General features: G+C 58.5%; 1 protein-coding gene across 1 annotated transcript; it reads left to right on the top strand.

The window, feature by feature from the left end:
* The first annotated feature begins 565 nt into the window (after nucleotides 1–565).
* On the top strand, nucleotides 566–15,475 carry LOC125923678 (transcription elongation factor A N-terminal and central domain-containing protein-like). Its single transcript, XM_049632160.1, is given in 5 exon segments — nucleotides 566–609; nucleotides 4,386–4,488; nucleotides 11,080–11,234; nucleotides 14,826–15,244; nucleotides 15,247–15,475. Coding segments are annotated over 5 exon segments (906 nt in total). The 3' UTR covers nucleotides 15,432–15,475.
* Nucleotides 15,476–18,047: the final 2,572 nt, after the last annotated feature.

Raw genomic sequence — 18,047 nt, 5'->3', positions numbered from 1 at the left:
TGACGCCCAAGCTGCCGGGGAGCAAGGTCCTTGTAAAGGGGGACGGGCCTCCTGGGAGCTGGGCTATGACCCGTTAGCCCTTCTATTGGGCCCACACAAAGCGTGCAAGGGAAAGGCGACCTTGAGAAGGACCGTACCGCTCCCAGCGGTTTCGGTAGACCCGGTACCCGCCCTGGTCCCACACGCTTGCCCTGCTTCTGCCCGCAGCCTCCACGGAGCCACCGCGGGGTGAGCGCTGGTGAAGGGGGTCCGGTTCGTCCGTGCGCGGGCTCCCCGAACCTCACACACGCCGGAGGGGAGCCCCTGTTGTCTCATCTTGCAGACGAGGAACATCCCAAGGTGGCCCGTGAGACCCTGACCCCCGGCCCCCACCCCCTGCTCCCCGTGTCTGTGGGTTCGCCTCCTCTGCGTCCTTCACGTGTTTGGAATGGAGGCCGACTTATTTCGCTCAGCGCCGTGTTGAACCTCCTCCCAAGGCTCATCCACGTGGTTCCGTGGCACAGTGACATTCTGTGGCGTGGACGGACGACGTGGGACTGATCGGTCACCCGCCACAGGAGACCGGATGGCGTCTACCTTCTCGCTGGTGCGAACCCTGCGGCTGAGAACGTGAGTGTGCCAGGGTCTGCTCGTGACGCTGCCACAACTCTGCTGGGGACACTCCCAGTTGGGGACACTCCTGGACGCGGGATGACAGGCCCGTGTGACGGCAGTTCTGCTGCTCTGAGGGAGCCCGGTGCTGATCTCCAGAGCAGCCGCAGCGCACGGGCCAGGTGCCCCGGGTCCTTGCCACCTCCTTTTCCTGCCTCTGTGTGTGTGTGTGACAACAGCTCTCCCGCCGTCCCGGGTGGCCTTCTGGACATTGTCCCTTTGTTTGGCAGGTGTCCCGTCTGCGGGCGAGGACACTTGGGTCAGAGGGGTCAGGAGCGTCCCATGTCACGCGGCCAGTGAGCTCCCGGTGGGCCCCAAGCCAGGCCCCAGCCTCCGGCCCAGCGGGGACCCTTCAATTTCCCCCCAAGAACACCCTCAGTATTGTCTTGTCCGATGAGCACGGCCGTGAACAGATGAATGAATCGTGGATGAGTGAGCACCACAGCGTGGGTGGGACCAGCCAGTGGCCACCACCGAGGGTGGCCTGGGTCTGCCCGGGGGAGGTCAGGCTGATAAGATGGGACAGCCAGCGGCGGGGGCTCGGGGGGGACCCTCAGGCGTGGAGCCCCTGGAAGGCAGGGTGCACGTCCGGGCTGCGGGCCGTCAGATCGAGGCCCCAGCAAGGCGGGTGAGGAGCCCGGGCAGAGGCCAGGGGATCGAGCCCCAGGTCGGCGAGGGCCAGGGGGCAGCGTGGAAACCCATTTCCCCAGAGACCCTGGCGGACATTTTAGGGCCAAGAAAGGGAAGGATCTTTGAGGAGAAGGAGAGGGAAAGGCAGTTCTCTGGTCAATGAACGAGTTAGCGACCTCCATCTGCAAGCCACTCAGCCTGCCCGCGCCTGGCCTACCTTCGCGAGCTGGTGGCTGTGTCCGGAACTCGTCAGCGCGGCCCGGGTCAGGGTGAGGTGTCGCTGGGGGGACCGTGGGACGTCTCCCGTCCCTGGAGCGGGGTGTGCCCCCAAGCCGTGCGCGTGCACCCTTGTGTCTGGGGGAGGCCAGCCCAGGAAGGAGCATTTGGGGCCCACGCGTTGGGCAACCTGTCTTGGCCAAAATAGTCATCACAGGAGCCTCAGCTGGCCAGGGACTTGCCAGGAGGGGGGCCGGTTTCCAGGGGAAGGACGGTGGGAGGGAACCTCTGTGGCTAAGAGCTTGGTTCACCCGTCCCGAGTGTCAGGCATCACCTGGGGGTCTGTCCCACCGACCTCGGGAAAGGATGGGGTGAGAGGGGCCAGAGGATCTCAAGCTGATCCCAGCGCCTGAGCCAACCCCTCCCTGGCTGCACTGCCAGCAAGGCTTCGGGCCGGAGTGGCGTCCCACACCTTCCTCTGTCCTTGGGGAGACGTGCACTTACATATCCAGGCGTGTCCTTGCACACGGACACACACACACATCTTGAATCCCCTCCCTGGGCCCCAATAGCACCTGCCTTGAAACCCTCAGGGCTGACGGTCCTACGCCCTCTGAGGCCGGCCAGTCTTTGGCGGCCCAGACACATGACTGCCGCCTCCCCCGAAAAACAAGACCCCGCAAGGCTTCCCGTCACGTCTTGTCATGCCCGTGCATGGACCCCTGGGCCCGGGAAGTGCTGCGTCCCCTTCAGGGGAAGCCCACGGGGCGGGAGGCAGGACGCTGCGGACAGGGTTCTAGCCGCGGGGAGAAGGGGTCTGCTGACCAGCTTCCTCCCCGCCCCAGGCCACACTGCGCAGATGGCACCTGCTTGGGGTCCCGGGGGGCCCAGGCCGGGGAGGGGACGGGCGGGAGGCAGTCAGGGCTGCGCACGCGTGGCCCAGGCACCTGGTCTGTGCTAGGGTCGCAGAGGGTAGTCCTCGGCGAGCCCGCCTCTGTGCCAGCAACGGCTCCAGGTGCTTTGTTAGCCTTAAGTCACCAAGAAGCTGGAGACGAGCTCCGGATACTCAGGTGGTGTCGCCCCTCGAGGCCACGGAACGGTCAGTGGTCGGGATTTGGAGTCAGAGCTGCTGGAAAGGGAAGGGGCCTCTGCTGTCCGCCCCATTGGAGGGGGGACCCAGGACGGGCCAGCTCGCAGGGGCTCCGCGCACGGCCGGGCGTCCAACCCCCACGGCCATCTGATTGACGGTGCTCGCGTTGACCGTGGTTTCCGAACCTTCTCTGCAGCGCGCGAGCTTGAATTAGGCTCCGAAGCCCACACAACTGCCACTTGTCGGCAGGTTTCCCGGGGGCTCCTTCAGCCCACAGGAGTTCCAGGCGGACCGTTCGTGCCCCCCCACCCGATTCGTATATTGAAGCCCCGGCCCCCGACGTGATGGCGTTAGGAGGTGGGACCCTGGGAGGTGATTAGGGTTTGATGAGGTCCTGAGGGTGGGGCCCCCGTGACGGGATCCGTGCCCTCATGAGACGCCAGAGAACTCGCTCTCTTGCTTACTGTCCTCCAGGTGCAGACACGGGCCCAGAGGACACGCCGCACGCTGCCGTTCAGGCCGCCCCCGGCGGTGGGGTGTCCCCGCCCCACGCCGGGTAGCATTCTCGCCTTTCCCTTGGGTCAGAGGAATGGGATCTCTTGTCCCCTGGGGTCCCCCACAGTCCAGAGTCTGCCGACCGCATCTTGGGCACCTCTGTCCCCGTCCTCCCTGTGGCGTCCTCTGACCCGAGTCTTGACGAGAGCCCTCTGCCACGGCTGTCATCCTCCGGCACCGTCCCCAGGAGGCTCCGTCCCCACAGGAAAGGCCAGAGGGACGTGTGGCTCTCCCCGGTGCTCCCGCGTGTCCAGAAAGACCGGGATGGCCTTCCTGAGCTGAGTTCTGAGCTCATAGATGCCCACGTACTTGGTGTGTTTCAGTCTTACTACAGCTGTTATTTTGGGGCCCAAATGTCTCATCACTCACGTAGTGGGTGTACCTACAAGCTGTGTCCTTTTCAAAAAAGGTTTTCTTTGTTTAAAAAAAGCCCGTACCACTCTCTTACAAATGACTTTCCAGTTTGCACAAAGCCAGCGTCGAGGGGGACGCACGGCTCTTGATTCCCGCGGCCCCTCTGCCTCTTCCGCATCTCCAACCCGATCCGTGGATGCCGCGTCCCCCTGAACGTCTCCGGCTCCTCGGTGCTTCCCCCGTTTGCCGGGGACCCGGCCTTCACCACCTTCTCAAGGGCTGAGCTGAGACGATCTGAGCCAGGCTGTCCCAGGAGCGGCTCCACGGTCCCCAGGACGTGGCCTCTGGGTGATATGCAAGGCCCAGTGGTTACGGTTAAGCCGGGTCTCACAAGAAGGATATAACACAACCTCTCCTGGGGTTTCGTTAACAGAACAAGAAATGGGACATCTTCTCGGCTTTGTAAACATCTGCTCATATCAGGAGAGTCCCGGGTGTCCGTCCCTTGCTGACCTTTGTCCCCCTGAGGGGATTGGGGTCAACCTGTAGGGACTGTAGCTTTCTTGGGACAGGTCTCTTCAGAGACTCCGCAGACCCACCTTCCTCTGGGACCCCTGGGCAGAGGAGGGGATGACGCAGATCGCCAGCGTGGACACAAGAATGTTCACTGATGGGGCCACACCACTGCCACCCCAAGGCCACGGCCTGGCAGCATCCCGCCTGCGGCTTCCGGTTCCCACGGAGAACAGGAACGGCTGGGAGATGACAGTGACTTCACTCCCCGTCAGACTCACAACCCAGAGCCAAGGTTGGAAGGTTCTAGAAAAGCGGTTGAAGACATGGAGTTTCCCCATACACCCTGCAGCCCGTCCCGCTTCTGCTTCCCCAGGTGGCAGCCGGAGGCCAAGGGCAAGGAACTCAGGACACCCGGTGCACAGGTGCACGTCTCAGGGTCCAGCTGCACACCGGACACGCCCCGCAACGTGCCACAGGTCAGCGGGCAGCATATGGAAGCCGCCAGCCATAACTGAACGCCACGTGCCCGGGGACACACGCTAGGCCCGGGCGTGATCACTTTTCATTTTTTTTTTATTTTTTTATTTTTTTTAAAAATTTTTTTTTTAACATTTATTTATTTTTGAGACAGAGAGAGACACAGCATGAACGGGGGAGGGGCAGAGAGAGAGGGAGACACAGAATCGGAAGCAGGCTCCAGGCTCTGAGCCGTCAGCCCAGAGCCCGACGCGGGGCTCGAACTCACGGAGTGTGAGATCGTGACCTGAGCTGAAGTCGGACGCTTAACCGACTGAGCCACCCAGGCACCCCCACTTTTCTTTTTAAATGTTTGCTTTTGTTTAGTTTTGGGAGAGAGCGTGAGCATGCGAGCAGGGGAGGGGCAGAGAGCGGGAGAGAGACTCTCGAGCAGGCTCCGCACGGTGAGCACAGAGCCCGACACGGGGCTTGACCTCACAAACTGAGATCACGACCTGAGCCAAAATCTAGAGTCCCGAACGCTTAACCGACTGAGCCCCCCGCACGCCCCCAGGCATTGTCACTTTGACCCGGACCACCAGCCTCTGGGCCAAGCTGAGGGGTCCTCGACAGTCCCTGAGTTTGGGGGGGGGGGGCTCAAGGCAAAGGCGTGCAGGGCTGGGCCCCTTTGCCTTGGGCCCCCCCCCCCCCACTCAGGCAGCCAGCTCCACGGGGATCTGGAACCCACGCCAACCTCTTATTTAGAAAGCTGAGATCCCGTCTTCCACCCGCTCCTCCCCACCACCCCCCACCCCGCCTCCCTTGATTGCATTTCTAGCAAAAATCCGATCAAAATAGCAGTGACAGGCTTGCTGGCCGGTGGTTTTCGGGGGCACCCATTCACCCATCACCCAAAATTCCACTCAGCCCCTGCTCCGTGCAGAAGTCTGGGTCCTGAAGCCAGCAGGAGGGACATACACACGCCAGTTAGCTTTCTTCCCTCGCAGATGAAAAGCACCGAGTTATTTCCTTTCATTTGCAGCACAGGATTTTATTTTAAGCGTGGTGAACAATATATCAAAAAGGGAACTACGAAGATGCCTATATTTTAAATTCTGTAGCACATACCAAGATTATAAAAAGAGGAGAGACCAGAAAGTATTTTCATTACATAAAACTGAAGACCTCGGCATTAATCCTTCATAGGAACTTCCTGTCCCCCAAAACGTCTGCCTGTATGACACAGAGTCACAGAAACGTCAGGGTCGCGTTCTCCCGGCCCGTGCAGCGCAAGGTGGGGAGTGGGTTCCTGGTCGGTATCCTCGTGTGCAGTGAAGGGAGAGGGAACCCGCTGGGGTCCTGGGCTCCCCCTTCGCTGGGGCTCCGTCCTGTTCCCTCCCCTTCACCACGTCGCTCCCGGCCCCCCGGATGGAGGGGCGCCAACGACGAGCCGGTCCCTGGCAGCACGCCGGGAAATTGCATGGGCTCCATGGACTCCTCCCTTGTCTATCTGGGCAGCCCCTTCTCTCCCAGCCCCTTCCCCTAAAGGCACAAGTCCGCACTCCCTCAGGGTCGCGTGCGCCTGTGGTTCCCCAACAGGACGGTGGGTCCACACGCTCCCCACAGAGCCTTCATCAAGAAAGGACACTTACAGTTTTAAAATGTCCTCTTCTCTACGGGGCGCCTGGGTGGCTCAGTGGGTTGAGCGTCCGACTTCAGCTCAGGTCACCATCTCGCGGTCTGTGGGCTCGAGCCCCGCGTCGGGCTCTGTGCTGACAGCTCAGAGCCTGGAGCCTGCTTGCGGATTCGGTGTCTCCCTCTCTCTCTCTCTCTGCCCCTCCCTGACTTATGTGCCCTCTCTGTCTCAAAAATAAATAAGCAGTAATGGGGCGCCCGGGTGGCTCAGTCGGTTAAGCGGCCGACTTCGGCTCGGGTCACGATCTCGCGGTCCGTGAGTTCGAGCCCCGCGTCGGGCTCTGGGCTGACGGCTCAGAGCCTGGAGCCTGCTTCCGATTCTGTGTCTCCCTCTCTCTCTGCCCCTCCCCTGTTCTTGCTCTGTCTCTCTCTGTCTCAAAAATAAATAAAACGTTAAAAAAAAATTAAAAAAAAAAATAAGCAGTAAAAAAAAAAAAAAAAGAAAGAAAAAAAGAAATTATAGAAAAAAATCATGAAAAATTTCAGAACTCCGGCCACAGAGCCTGAAGCCAAGTGCAGGGCCCGGGGGCCCGCCCAGTTTGCACGCTCGTGAGGCCGGCCTGGGGGGTGGGCAGCGGTGGAAGAAGCCAGATGGACACACGTATTGTGACGGGAGCATCACTGGGGTCTGCTCGTGGATTGGATGTGGGAAGAGAAGCTTCTAGAACAACTCCAAGGTTTGCACTCAAACACCTGGAGGGGTGGAGCCAGTGCTCTCTGCAGGGCGTGGGGGGTGCGGCTGAGTTGGACATCCCGCTGGGAGGGGTCACCGTGCCGGCGGTGCTGGAGGCCTGGATCGGATGGGGTGGGGGCTCAGGGGGAGGGGAAGGACACGGAGGCGCAGGCCGGGGGCGCCCCTTGTTGGGGATGAGCCAGGGAGGTACGTCCCGAGGGGCCACCTCAGTGACACCGGCAGGAGACTGACCAAAGCAAAGAGTCAGTGGGCGCAGGGTCTCGGAGGGGACCCGTGAGAAGAGAGGAGGGGGCGGAGTAAGTCTTTGGACTCGGTTTGGGATAGAAAAGGGGCAGAGGAATAGTCTGGAGGGACAGGCTGTGGGCGGTTCCGTTTGGGATTCTCCCGGCTGGCTTTGTGACCCGGGACACTCAGCATCCTTCCGGTGCCGTGGACGGAGTAGTGGAGGCCGGGAGGGGGCATTTGCCTGCAGCCGCCTGCCCTGCGCTGCCGTGAGGACCCAGGTACGTGCAGCATCAGGCGGCTGCCATCAAGGGCCACCGTAATGAGCCGATTGTCCTGTGATGTGTACGCATGGGGTCACCTGTGTGATTCTGATCCCCGGCTCTCACAGACCCGCTGCGGGCGGGACCCTCACCACCAGAGTGCTGGTGACAACACACCCTCTTGGGCAGGACCCTGGCGGAAGGGCGCGGGCTGAGGGACCGTCCCTGCTGTCCCTCGGGTGTCCCCACCCGGGCGCTGGGCTGGCCGGCCGGACGTGCTGAAGACGAGCTGGTGCACCCGCGGCCACGCAGTCCCCAGCCATCACTGCCTGCCGAGCGGTGACGGGCAGGAGCACACGGTCCCCACGGGTGCCCAGAGGCGCTCCTGTCCAAGCCAGACCCTCCTCTGCTGCCTATAGGTCATCTCCGAGAAGTCCACACTCTCTTTTGAACGGAGATTTTCAGGTCACCCGAGGGCCTGGAATGTGGGACGGGCAGGCATTGAGATGGATCAAGGGTCACACCTGAGCGGAACGGGGGACCCCATGCCGGGCCGGAGAGCCCAGGGGACCCTGCGTGCTGGAGCTCCTCGGCGCCCACCGAGGGGCTGCGGAGGCACCTGGCTGCCCGGGGCTGGTGCCCGAGCGCGGGCTGCACAGAGCCAGGGCGCCAAGGGCGGGGCACGGCATTGGGAAGTCCTCCAAGGCAGGGGACAGTTGAGCCACGGACAACTGCCTCCTCTTTGCAGACTGGTGCTGGACAGCCCAGGCAGGGGACAGAGGCGCGTCCCCTCACGCCGGGTGGACACACGGGCTGGGGATCGCACAGTCACCTCCAGGGCACAGCCACATCTGTATCATGACCTTGGAGGGCGGACGCCCTGAAAACAGGAGCCTGAGAAGAAAAGACGCATAAACATGCTGTCCCCAGAATGTGGTCTTTTCACACATTAAGAAAGGTCCCACGGCACCCGGTAAACTGAGAATAATGCGTCTTCAACACACGGCAAAGGGTTACTACCCGAGCATTCAAGGCCTCTTACAAATCCATTGGGGAAGGACCAAGAAGCCCACAGAAGAAATTGGAAAAGTGCACGAATAAAGACTCAACACAAAGGACGCACAAATGGCGTTTCAATGCCAAGAAAATGATCACGAATTATATCAGAAATGTACATCAGCCGCACCATGTGGTGGCCGGAGCCTCGCCTGTGGAACTTTGGAGTGGGTGTGGCCCGGACGGCATTGGGTGGCTGGACAGCGGCCCTCAGAATAAGGAGGCACGAGCTTGGGGGGGGCGTGACGGGTTGGGTCCCACGCTGACGTTGGAGGTACCACGTCCCTCCCTTCCCTGCTTCCGGGTGCCTTTCTATCTGCATCAAGGCTGGGGGAACAGGTTGAGCACCTCTGAAGGCTGGGTGGAGGCCCCACTGGGGTTTGGAGGGGGGACAGTCAGCCCCGTGGAGAGGACCCGGCCCTGTGAGTGCTGTCCCAGCCCCGGATGGGCCATGTGGCACGTCCGCAGCAAAGGGATTAACTCATGCGGGTCCCCAAAGCAGATGCCCCGGGAGTACCCCTGCTGGCCCGGGGAAGATGCCCCAACACGGGTCCTCCCTGAGAAGGGCCCTTGGCCCGGGACGCCAGCTTGGGCGAGGCCCTCGCATCTCTGACCCCGCGTGACGGCTCCCGGCTCCGCGCTCCTCTCCGAAGACTCGATTTCAAGAGGAACTTGGCTGAGTGACGAATGTCTGTCTCCCCTCCTCTCTCCACACCCCCCAATGTGCCCGGGTGGGCAGTTCACACATCAATTTTCTCCGCCGTTTGCAGGGCAGGGGGCTCCGAGGGGCAGGACAGGGAGGAGAGGCCCCCGACCTACAAACGCGGCGGCCGTTTAGACAGCGCCGTCCGCCGAGGGAATGAATCCTCTGTGTTGCAGAAAATGGGGCTAGATTGAGCCGCACCTGCTGGGACGATTCAGCTGTTCAATCGATACGGCTCTTCCGTGACCGGACATAGTCTGTTGCAGAAGCCAGCCGTCCGCCGTGGACGTGGGCCTGGGAATGGTCTGTGGGGGGGGGGGGTGTCCTGGAACCAGAAGGGAGCCTGGGCGGCCCCACCTCGGCTGCCCTCAGGCCTGGGCTGAATCACGGTGGAGGGTCCTGCTAATTCTGTCCCCTTTTCCAGGAATAAGTCAGTCCCCGCCCCAAACCCCGCCTCCACATCACGTCCGTAACAGATCCCCCGCAGGACGCAATACTCAAGGGGCGCCGCAGTCCGCCGCGGTCCTTGCGGCCTGGCGCCGTGTGGCCCCGCCATCTGCAGTCCCCACCCCCCCACTTCCCGGCTCAGGCGCAAAGCCAAAAGCTGAGTGGGGGCCCCAAGACCAGAAAGCAGGAAGCCCTCTGTCCCGGATCAGCAGTCACGGTGCGGCGGGCGATGCGGGCGTGATGCGCGGAGGGGTGGCCGCCAGACCCCGCGGGACATCCTTCCGCAGGCACGTTTGTTGACAGAGCCCCGGCCACGGAGCCAATCCCTTCCCCGCGGGGGAAGGGGGTGTCTCTCATTCACTCCGGGACACCGGCGGCGATCAGGTCCGGGTGTGGAGGGTGACCCTGACCTCGGGCGCACGGAGCGCGGGACGGGGTTCTGAAGTAACGAGCAAGCTGTGCAAACCGGTGTGGAAGGAAGACCCCTTCCAGGCGGCCACACACCGGGGCGGGGGACGGAGAGGGGTGCAGGGCGCCGCAGGGGCTCCGGTGACCGTGCCCGGTGACCGAGGACTCCGCCCGGGTCTTGGTCTCTGGACGGGCAGGATGAGAGAGACGGTGCTCCGGGTCGGGGCTGACCCGGCCCCTGCCACGTGGGAGGAGCCTGTGGGACCATCACAGACGTCCCCCGACGCATGCTTGGACGTTGGGCACCTGCTCCGGACCCCAGGCACTGGCCCGCACTGAGCGCGCGGAAACAAACTGCCCTCCCGTCGCTGCGGACACGAGAAGACCCAGGTCTCTCTGGTTCTGGTCCAGAGCAGGATACAGATCCGGAAAGAATCGTCCAGACACGTTCAGCTAAATGCCCCTCCCACCAGACTCCCCTGCTCTGCCTTCCCACCGACCCTGTTCCCCCCGCCCCGAGCCCTCGCCTCCCACGGCAGATTTAAGACAGGCCTTCCCTCCGACCGTCCCCGGCTCCGGCCGTGATCTGGGCCTGGCGTACTGGGCCCTGCACACTTTGGGTCATCAGCTCGCCAGGGGTGCAGACCCTCAGGACCGCGAGGGAAAAGCAGCGTGGTGACCCAGACGCCGGCGCCGGGAAGAAGGATCCCTAGTGACGTGTGGTCGCCCATCGCCTGCCGCACGATGTGCAGACGTCACCCGCGGACCGAGCGTGTGGTCCTCAGAAGGCACAGGACTAGATGAGGGAACACCCGTAAAACCCTCTCGAGGGGCCTGGCCCGCGAGGATCGCGATGCAAGCCCTGTGTCATGTAAGAACGGGTTGCTACTGGCCATTGGAGACCAGGAACCTTGAGGGGCGCCTGGCGGACCCTGCAAATAGATTTGTTCGAACAAATGAGTGTTTTTGCACAGTCCACCCTGAGCTCTTGAAAGCGGCAGATGGGAGAGCTACTTATTCATCAATAATTATTAACATTCCCTCACTCATCAGAGAATCTCTGTGGCTGATGCTCTGCCAGATGTGATCACCTCCTACATCCCATCTCCTGTGCTCTTTCCAGACTGAGACGGCGGCCGTGCAATCGTCTCGTGGCCAGGCCGGTGTCCCCTGTCCTCAGACCCGGCACGCGTCGTGCCACCTCAACCGAGAAGGCACAGAGGACGTGAGGCCAGGCCATGAAGATGCCACGCCCTTCCTCCCACCTTCTTCTCTGGGGTGGCCTCCCCTGGTACTTGCCGCCATACTGGGAGGAAGCAGCCACACGGGGAGGCCACGCGCGGGGGCTCCGGCAGACAGCCAGCATCAGTGGCCCGCGTGCGAGGGACGAGGGCTCCCGTGAGTCCGGCCCCGGGCGCTCACGTCTTCCCCGGCCCTCAGGCCACCCCAGCCGACGCTCTCTGGGGCAGACGCAAGCTGTCCCTCCGGAGCCCTGCTAAAATGGCAGCTGTGTGTGCAGAGTAAACAACGATGCTGTGCAAGCCCCGGGTCGGGGTGACGTCACGCACGGTAAGCGTGGGGCAGAGTGTGGCTCACGGACGGGGCGGCCAAAACTCAGACCTGACACATAGGAGGTCGGCTTTGGTACCAGGTGGCAAGAGGGGGCTGCAGGGGCGGGAAGCACGCGAGAACCTCGTGGGCCATAGAGTGCCGGCGGCCAGGGCGTGGGAGGTCAGTGGATGCCACGCGGTCTTTGTGACCCCCGGGCGGAAGTCTGCTACCAGTGCAGTGCCCGTGGTTCGGTGGAAAATCAGAAATACGCTCAACGACCTCCGGGAGTCTCCAGACAATATATTCCAAGTGCTGCCTGGTCACTCATGCAGGCCAGCGACAAAATGCCAGAGGAGAGGGGAGAGGGGGGAGGCGAAGGTGGGCCCGTTCCACATAAGGGCCCGGGACGAGCTACATCTAAGCACACGATGAACTCTACTCCCTGCCCCTCTGGCTGGTAAACACATCGACAAGTAAAAAGTGGCTTCCAGGGTTCCATTTCCGGTGTAGATTACCTAACAAACCAATCTTGTCCCCCAAAGCTTCCGTGAACGCTGGCGCCCTGGGTGGGCCCCCGAAGCCACGTGCACCGGGCAGAGGGGAAGCTGACGGAGCCGAGATTTGCACCCCTGCCATTCGCGGGTGTGGCAGACTGTGCTGCCCGCGTCCATCCAGGTGAGCTGGAGTGACGTCACAGAATCCAGAGTCTCGTAAGAAAGCAGTGGTTTCCAGAAGTGTCGCACAACCGAGTCGTGAGGAGAGTGACACCCTTGCAAGGGAGAAGAAACTGAGATAAACCCAACGCTACTATGCTCCACGAAGGAAGGGAAGACAGCCTCACCGTCAATGGAGAGGCAGAAAATCAAGCAGAAAACGTCAAAAGCATCCACATGGAAACTCTAGCACTGAAAAATAAAGTATCATGAATGAAAAAATTTACCTGTGGGGCTTAATTGGCAGATTGGAGATGACGGAGGAGAGACGCAGTGAAGTAGAATACAGACTGAAAGATAGAAATCACCCGACGTGAAGAAGAGGGAGAAAACCACCATGAGAAAGAGTAGCATCTTAGCAATTTGAAAGTGCTGAGGGAAAGCCTTCTCGGCCAAGAATTTTACGTCCAACGAAAGCAGTCTCCTCAACAACGAATAAACATGTTCCCGCTGAAGGAGAACCGAGAGAATCCTCCTCTAGGACCCTATGGCGCAAGAAATGTAAAGGGGCTCCCTCAGGCCAAGGAGAATGATACCACGTGGAAATGTGGGTCTTCAAGAACGAGCAAAGAGCATCAGAAGTGGAAAGTACATGGATAAATAGAACATGAGCATTTCCCCTCTAATTTCTTGCAAACACCTAAGACTGCCTACAGCAAAAAGTAGACGTTGTCTCGGGGGCTTATCACGCGTGTGAAGTAACACATTTGATGATGATCCCACGAAGGATCAGGGTGTGAACACCCTTCTGGGCTGAAGGGACACAGCATTGACCGGGTGGACTGAAAAATTGGGGAGTGTATGCCGTATCCCGAGAATAACCCCCAAAATAACGACACAAGGATGTGTCACTTAAAAGTCAAGACGTAGATCATGGCGGAATTAGTTGTAAAAATAGTCACGTAATCCAAAAGGAGGTAAGAAAGTACAAGAGCAGTAACAGACAAAAAGAGGAAAAACTAAATACAAAACAACACACCTAAACATTGATAGAATAAGTAATCCAACTAAAAAGGCAGAGGTCATCGAATGGATAAAATGCAAAACGAGACCCGACTTCATACCGTCTGCAACAGAAGCACCTTAAGTACGAGGACAAAACAGGTTGAAAGTGAATGGATGGAACGCCTACACCATGCAGACAGTAAGGATAAGAAGTTAAGGTGGCTTTGGGGCGCCTGGGTGGCTCAGTCGGTTGAGCGTCCGACTTCAGCTCAGGTCACGATCTCACCGCTGGTGAGTTCGAGCCCCGCGTCGGGCTCTGTGCTGACGGCTCGGAGCCTGGAGCCTGCATCCGATTCTGTGTCTCCCTCTCTCTCTCTCTCTCTGCCCCTCCCCTGCTCATGCTCTGTCTCTGTCTCTCTCTCAAAAAGAAATAAACATTAAAAAAGTTTTTAAAAAAAAAGAAGCTAAGGTGGATTTACTCACATCAAATACAATAACTTCCAAGGCACAGAATGTTGCCAAAGATAAAGACATACATTTCATGAAGATAAGAGGGTCCATTCGCCAGGACAAGGAAACAAGCACAAACAGAGCCTCGGGGTACATGAAACGCTGGGTAGAACTGGAAGAAGAAAGCAAGTCCATAGTTGTAACAGCAAAAGGGCTGGAGAGAGAAGTCAATAGAAACATAGAGGACCTGAAAAACATCATCCATCACCTTGACAAAATTGATATCGAACACTAAACCCAGCAACTAAAAGATGCACATTCTTCCCAAGTGCAGATGGTCTGCTCACCAGACGGACCCCATTCTGAGCCACGGAGCAAATACACTAAGTGTAAAGGAATCGAAGTCAGACAGAGTGTGCTCTCTGGCCACAGAGCAATTAAACCAGAAATCAACAGTGAGAGACCTAGGAAACTCCCAAACGTACGGATGCCAACAACATCTAAGTAACGCGTGCTCAGGGAGGACATCACCATGGAAATTAGAGACTACTTCACCCCGAGGGGATAACGGAAACACAACAGGTGACAGTTTATGGGGTGCGGTTAAAGCCGGGTGTAGAGGGAAATCCGTAGCTTTAAGTGGCTTCTGTCAGAAATGAATAAAGTTCCAAAATCAAACACCAAAGTTTCTAACTCAAGATTAAAAAAAAAAAACCATCAACTCAAACCAGAGAAAAGAATAAAGATAAGAAAAGATACCAGAGAAACAGGGAACCAACAAAAACCAGAAAATGGGGACAAAGCCAGACACTGATTCTTTGAAAAGATCACACAGTTGACCAAATCGGAGCCAGACTGACCGAGGGGAAAAAAATAAACAAAAAACAAGAAAAACACAAACGATCAATATCAGCAGTCAAAAAATTGCTATTTCAGGGGCGCCTGGGTGGCTCAGTCGGTTGAGCGTCCGACTTCGGCTCAGGTCATGATCTCATAGTCCGTGAGTTTGAGCCCCACGTCGGGCTCTGTGCTGACAGCTCAGAGCCTGGAGCTTGCTTCGAGTTCCGTGTCTCCCTCTCTCTCTGCCCCTCCCCCATTCATGCTCCGTCTCCAAAATAACTAAATTTTTAAAAACTTTTTTAAAAATTGCTATTTCACCGCCCGTGAAATGCTTTTTTCTCAGGTTCCACTGGACTAGTGCTGTTTTCAGGCGCCATCATTTCACGGGCGGTGCCCCTCAATCCGCTGATGAGCGATCCAGTGAGTTGCCAGATCCCACAGTACCTGTGAGAGCTAAAGGCACAGAGCTTCTTTATGAAGCTTTACCTAGTTCTTCCACGGACCAGCAGCCCAAAGCCGATATGTGGCACAACTTCGCAAGAGACATTCTGACCGTCTATTTAAAGAACCTCAAAAAATACAAAACTTGTGTTAGAAGCCAAGTCACCAATCTGAAGAACCCCCCCCAAAATTCTCACTTACAACAAAGCTTGCTCTCTGGGACCATGTCGCCGGGAGAATTTGCGGAAACGGCTGTCATGGAAATGGCACACGAGGACCTGAAGCAGTTGAGAGCCGCATACACGGAATCTCGCATCCAGGAACACCACTTGCCCCGAGTGGTGGGGGGCGCACAGACAAAATAAAATGCGGAAGCTGTGAGAAGTTCAATTGCAAGGTCACCGTAATCACCAGAGGAGCACCTTTCCTTGCAGGCTGGGTGCGGAACTCAAATCCAGACGAAGACACGATGACCTCTGTGATCTGTAATGAGTGTGGGGAGCAGTGGTACCACAGCAGGTGGGTGTGCCTGTAATTGCAAATAAATGTTCTCTTCACAAAAATAAATAAATAAATAAATGAAAATTGCTATTTCAGATCTTAAGAACACAAGAAAGTGTTACAAATATCTTCATGCCAATACATTCAACAACGTTAAAAATTTGACGAGAGTTTCACTCATAACTTTACGCTGATGCTTTGACAACTCTGGTTCACGGGACAAATCTCTTGGAAGATACCAGATGCCGAAATTCGCACTAGAGGAAAGAGAAAGTCTGTGTATCTCTACAGCTTTTTTTTTTTTTTAATGAGCTTTTAAATTAAAAACAAACAAACCTTCCCACCGGGAAAATTCAAGGTCCTGACGGTCTCACTGGTGAATTCTATCAAACTGTCGAAGAAGTGACGTCAGATTTTGCAAACCCTGTCGGTAACAGAGAAGAGGGCACTTCCCAACTTGTACGAGGCCAGCAAAACAAAACAAACAGCAACGGAAAACCAACATTCCTCAGGGACATGGATGCATAAGAACAGCTCAGAAAAGCCAGCAACACGGAGAAGGGGCGATGCGTTACGACCAAGGAGGGCTTCTCTCGGAAAGCAAGGACGGTTTAACATTTGAAAATCAGTTCATGCAGTTGACCCGTATTAACGGTATAAAAGAGAAAAACCAGATGCTCCTTTCAGTGGACACAGAAAAAAATTCCTGGACAGAATTAAATTTCCAATCATAATAAAACCCTCGGCCAATGAAGGATAAAGAGAACCGAGAGGGAGGCTCTGTGAACCTGCGGAAAACCTCTGCGCGCGTGAGGCTCTAGGGCCAGAGGCCTCTGCCTCGGTGGCCACAGGCCTCGCGGACCCTGGCCGTACCTCTCCTGCGCCCTCCAAGCACGCTCCTGCGGCGAGGCTGTGCTGTGCACGATCCGGTCCAGCACGGGTGGGACAGGAGCTCCCCGGTGGAAGGCCGTTCGTTTGCCCTTCCTGGAGACAGAGAGCAGCCCCAGGGTGGTCCCCAGAGCCCCGGCTGGACTGGGGGAGGGGCTCTGCTGAGAGACAGTGACAAGGGCAGGAGCATCACACCCCCACGAGGCCCCGGGGATTCCGTGGCAGGCACACTGAAGGCCTTAGCACAGGCCAGACACCCAGCAGGGCCAGGGATGGTGGCGGCAGTGTGGTCTGTGCTGCCGTGACCGGCGTCTTCCCGGTGACAGGACACCCAGTCCAGGAGGGAAGCCGGGTGGTCCTGAAGGGCCAGCCCCCTTCCCTCCCCAAAGACCAGCAACTGGTGAGGGAAGCCGGCCCTGGGCGGTGGGTGAGAGCCTGTCACCGTGGCTCAGGGACCACACCCCGGGGAGGCCGTGGGTCTGGCCCGCCTGTCACATAGCGGGCTCTCGGTCAACACCTGTCACTCCCCGGAGTCAGATGAGGCAAAGCCATCGAGGGCCCGGAGGGGCTGGGAAGGAACGGTGGGCCCTCAGCTCCGTGCCCGGATGAAGGCGAAGCCGGGCGGCCTGCCCGCTCTGAGCACAGGCGGCCGACACCTTGCGTGGGTGCAGCCCCATTTGCTAGGAAATTTGCAGAGAGGAGAGGGGAGAGTTAGTGCCGTTGCCTTGGCAACCACTCTGTCACATTGTAATGAGCAGAAGGAGGCTTGTCTTAAAGGAGCGTGAAGCATATCGATTCGCCTTCCCGAGGGGGTCTCGGCAGGAGCTCTGCGGGCTCTCGCTGGCGGCGCCAGCTCCATGGGGAGGACAGCAGTGGAGGGGGAGGTACCCGGATCCCACCGCACCCGCCAAGGAGCAGAGTGGAGCCCCCACGGCACCACAGCCCCTGGGTTCCCGGCTGGTGTGAAGGGGCAGGGCCCTCGGTGCCAGGCTCCGCCCCCACCTCCACCTGGAGCCTCGGCTCTGATTCCCAAGTGGGTTGGAGGGAAGACTAGAGTCTACGCTTAGTCGGCATAGACACGTGTGACAGCGCCGCTGGCCGTGGCCACCCTGCACCTGACTTCAGCCCCAAAGGGGAGAGTCAAAGGGAGAAGCCCAGGGGGCGCCTGAGTGGCTCGGTCGGTTACGTGTCGACTCTTCGTTTCAGCTCAGGTTCGTGGGTCCGAGCTCCAGGTCTGGCTCTGCACTGACAGCACAGAGCCTGCTTGGGATTCTCTCTCCCTCTCTCTCTGTCCCTCTCCCAGGCACATGCGATCTCTCCCCCCCCCCACACCCCAATAAAATAAATATTAAAAACAAAAACCAGAGCTAGGACCAGGTCACAAGGGGACTTTGATGCAAGAGTCAACAGAAATATTATAAAACCAGGATGTGTCCGATGGGGTCACAATGGCCAACGTGGGATAGAAACACGTCCAACCCAACAGCTAACAGGGATCTCTCTCTCTCTCTCTCTCTCTCTCTCTTTCTCTCTCTCCCGATGAGCAGGTCCTTCCGGGACACGTGTACTCGGACGGTGATGAGCGAGCTGCCAGTTCCCAGTTTCTTCTGTTCCACTTTGGTCTCCCAGCCTTCTGTCAAGTTCAGGTCCGATCTGATACCTCCAGGCTGCAGAGCATGTGGGGGATGATCTCATCCTTACGCATCGGTGCCTGCGTATCCCTCCTGCTTGTGTCCAGCCGCTGAGCGTGTGCGCGTGTGCC

The sequence above is a fragment of the Panthera uncia genome, chromosome D4 (assembly GCF_023721935.1).
Source record: "Panthera uncia isolate 11264 chromosome D4, Puncia_PCG_1.0, whole genome shotgun sequence".
Taxonomy (NCBI): Eukaryota; Metazoa; Chordata; class Mammalia; order Carnivora; family Felidae; genus Panthera; species Panthera uncia.
Note: the sequence above shows the minus strand (reverse complement) of the source record. Positions and strands in the feature narration are given on the sequence as shown.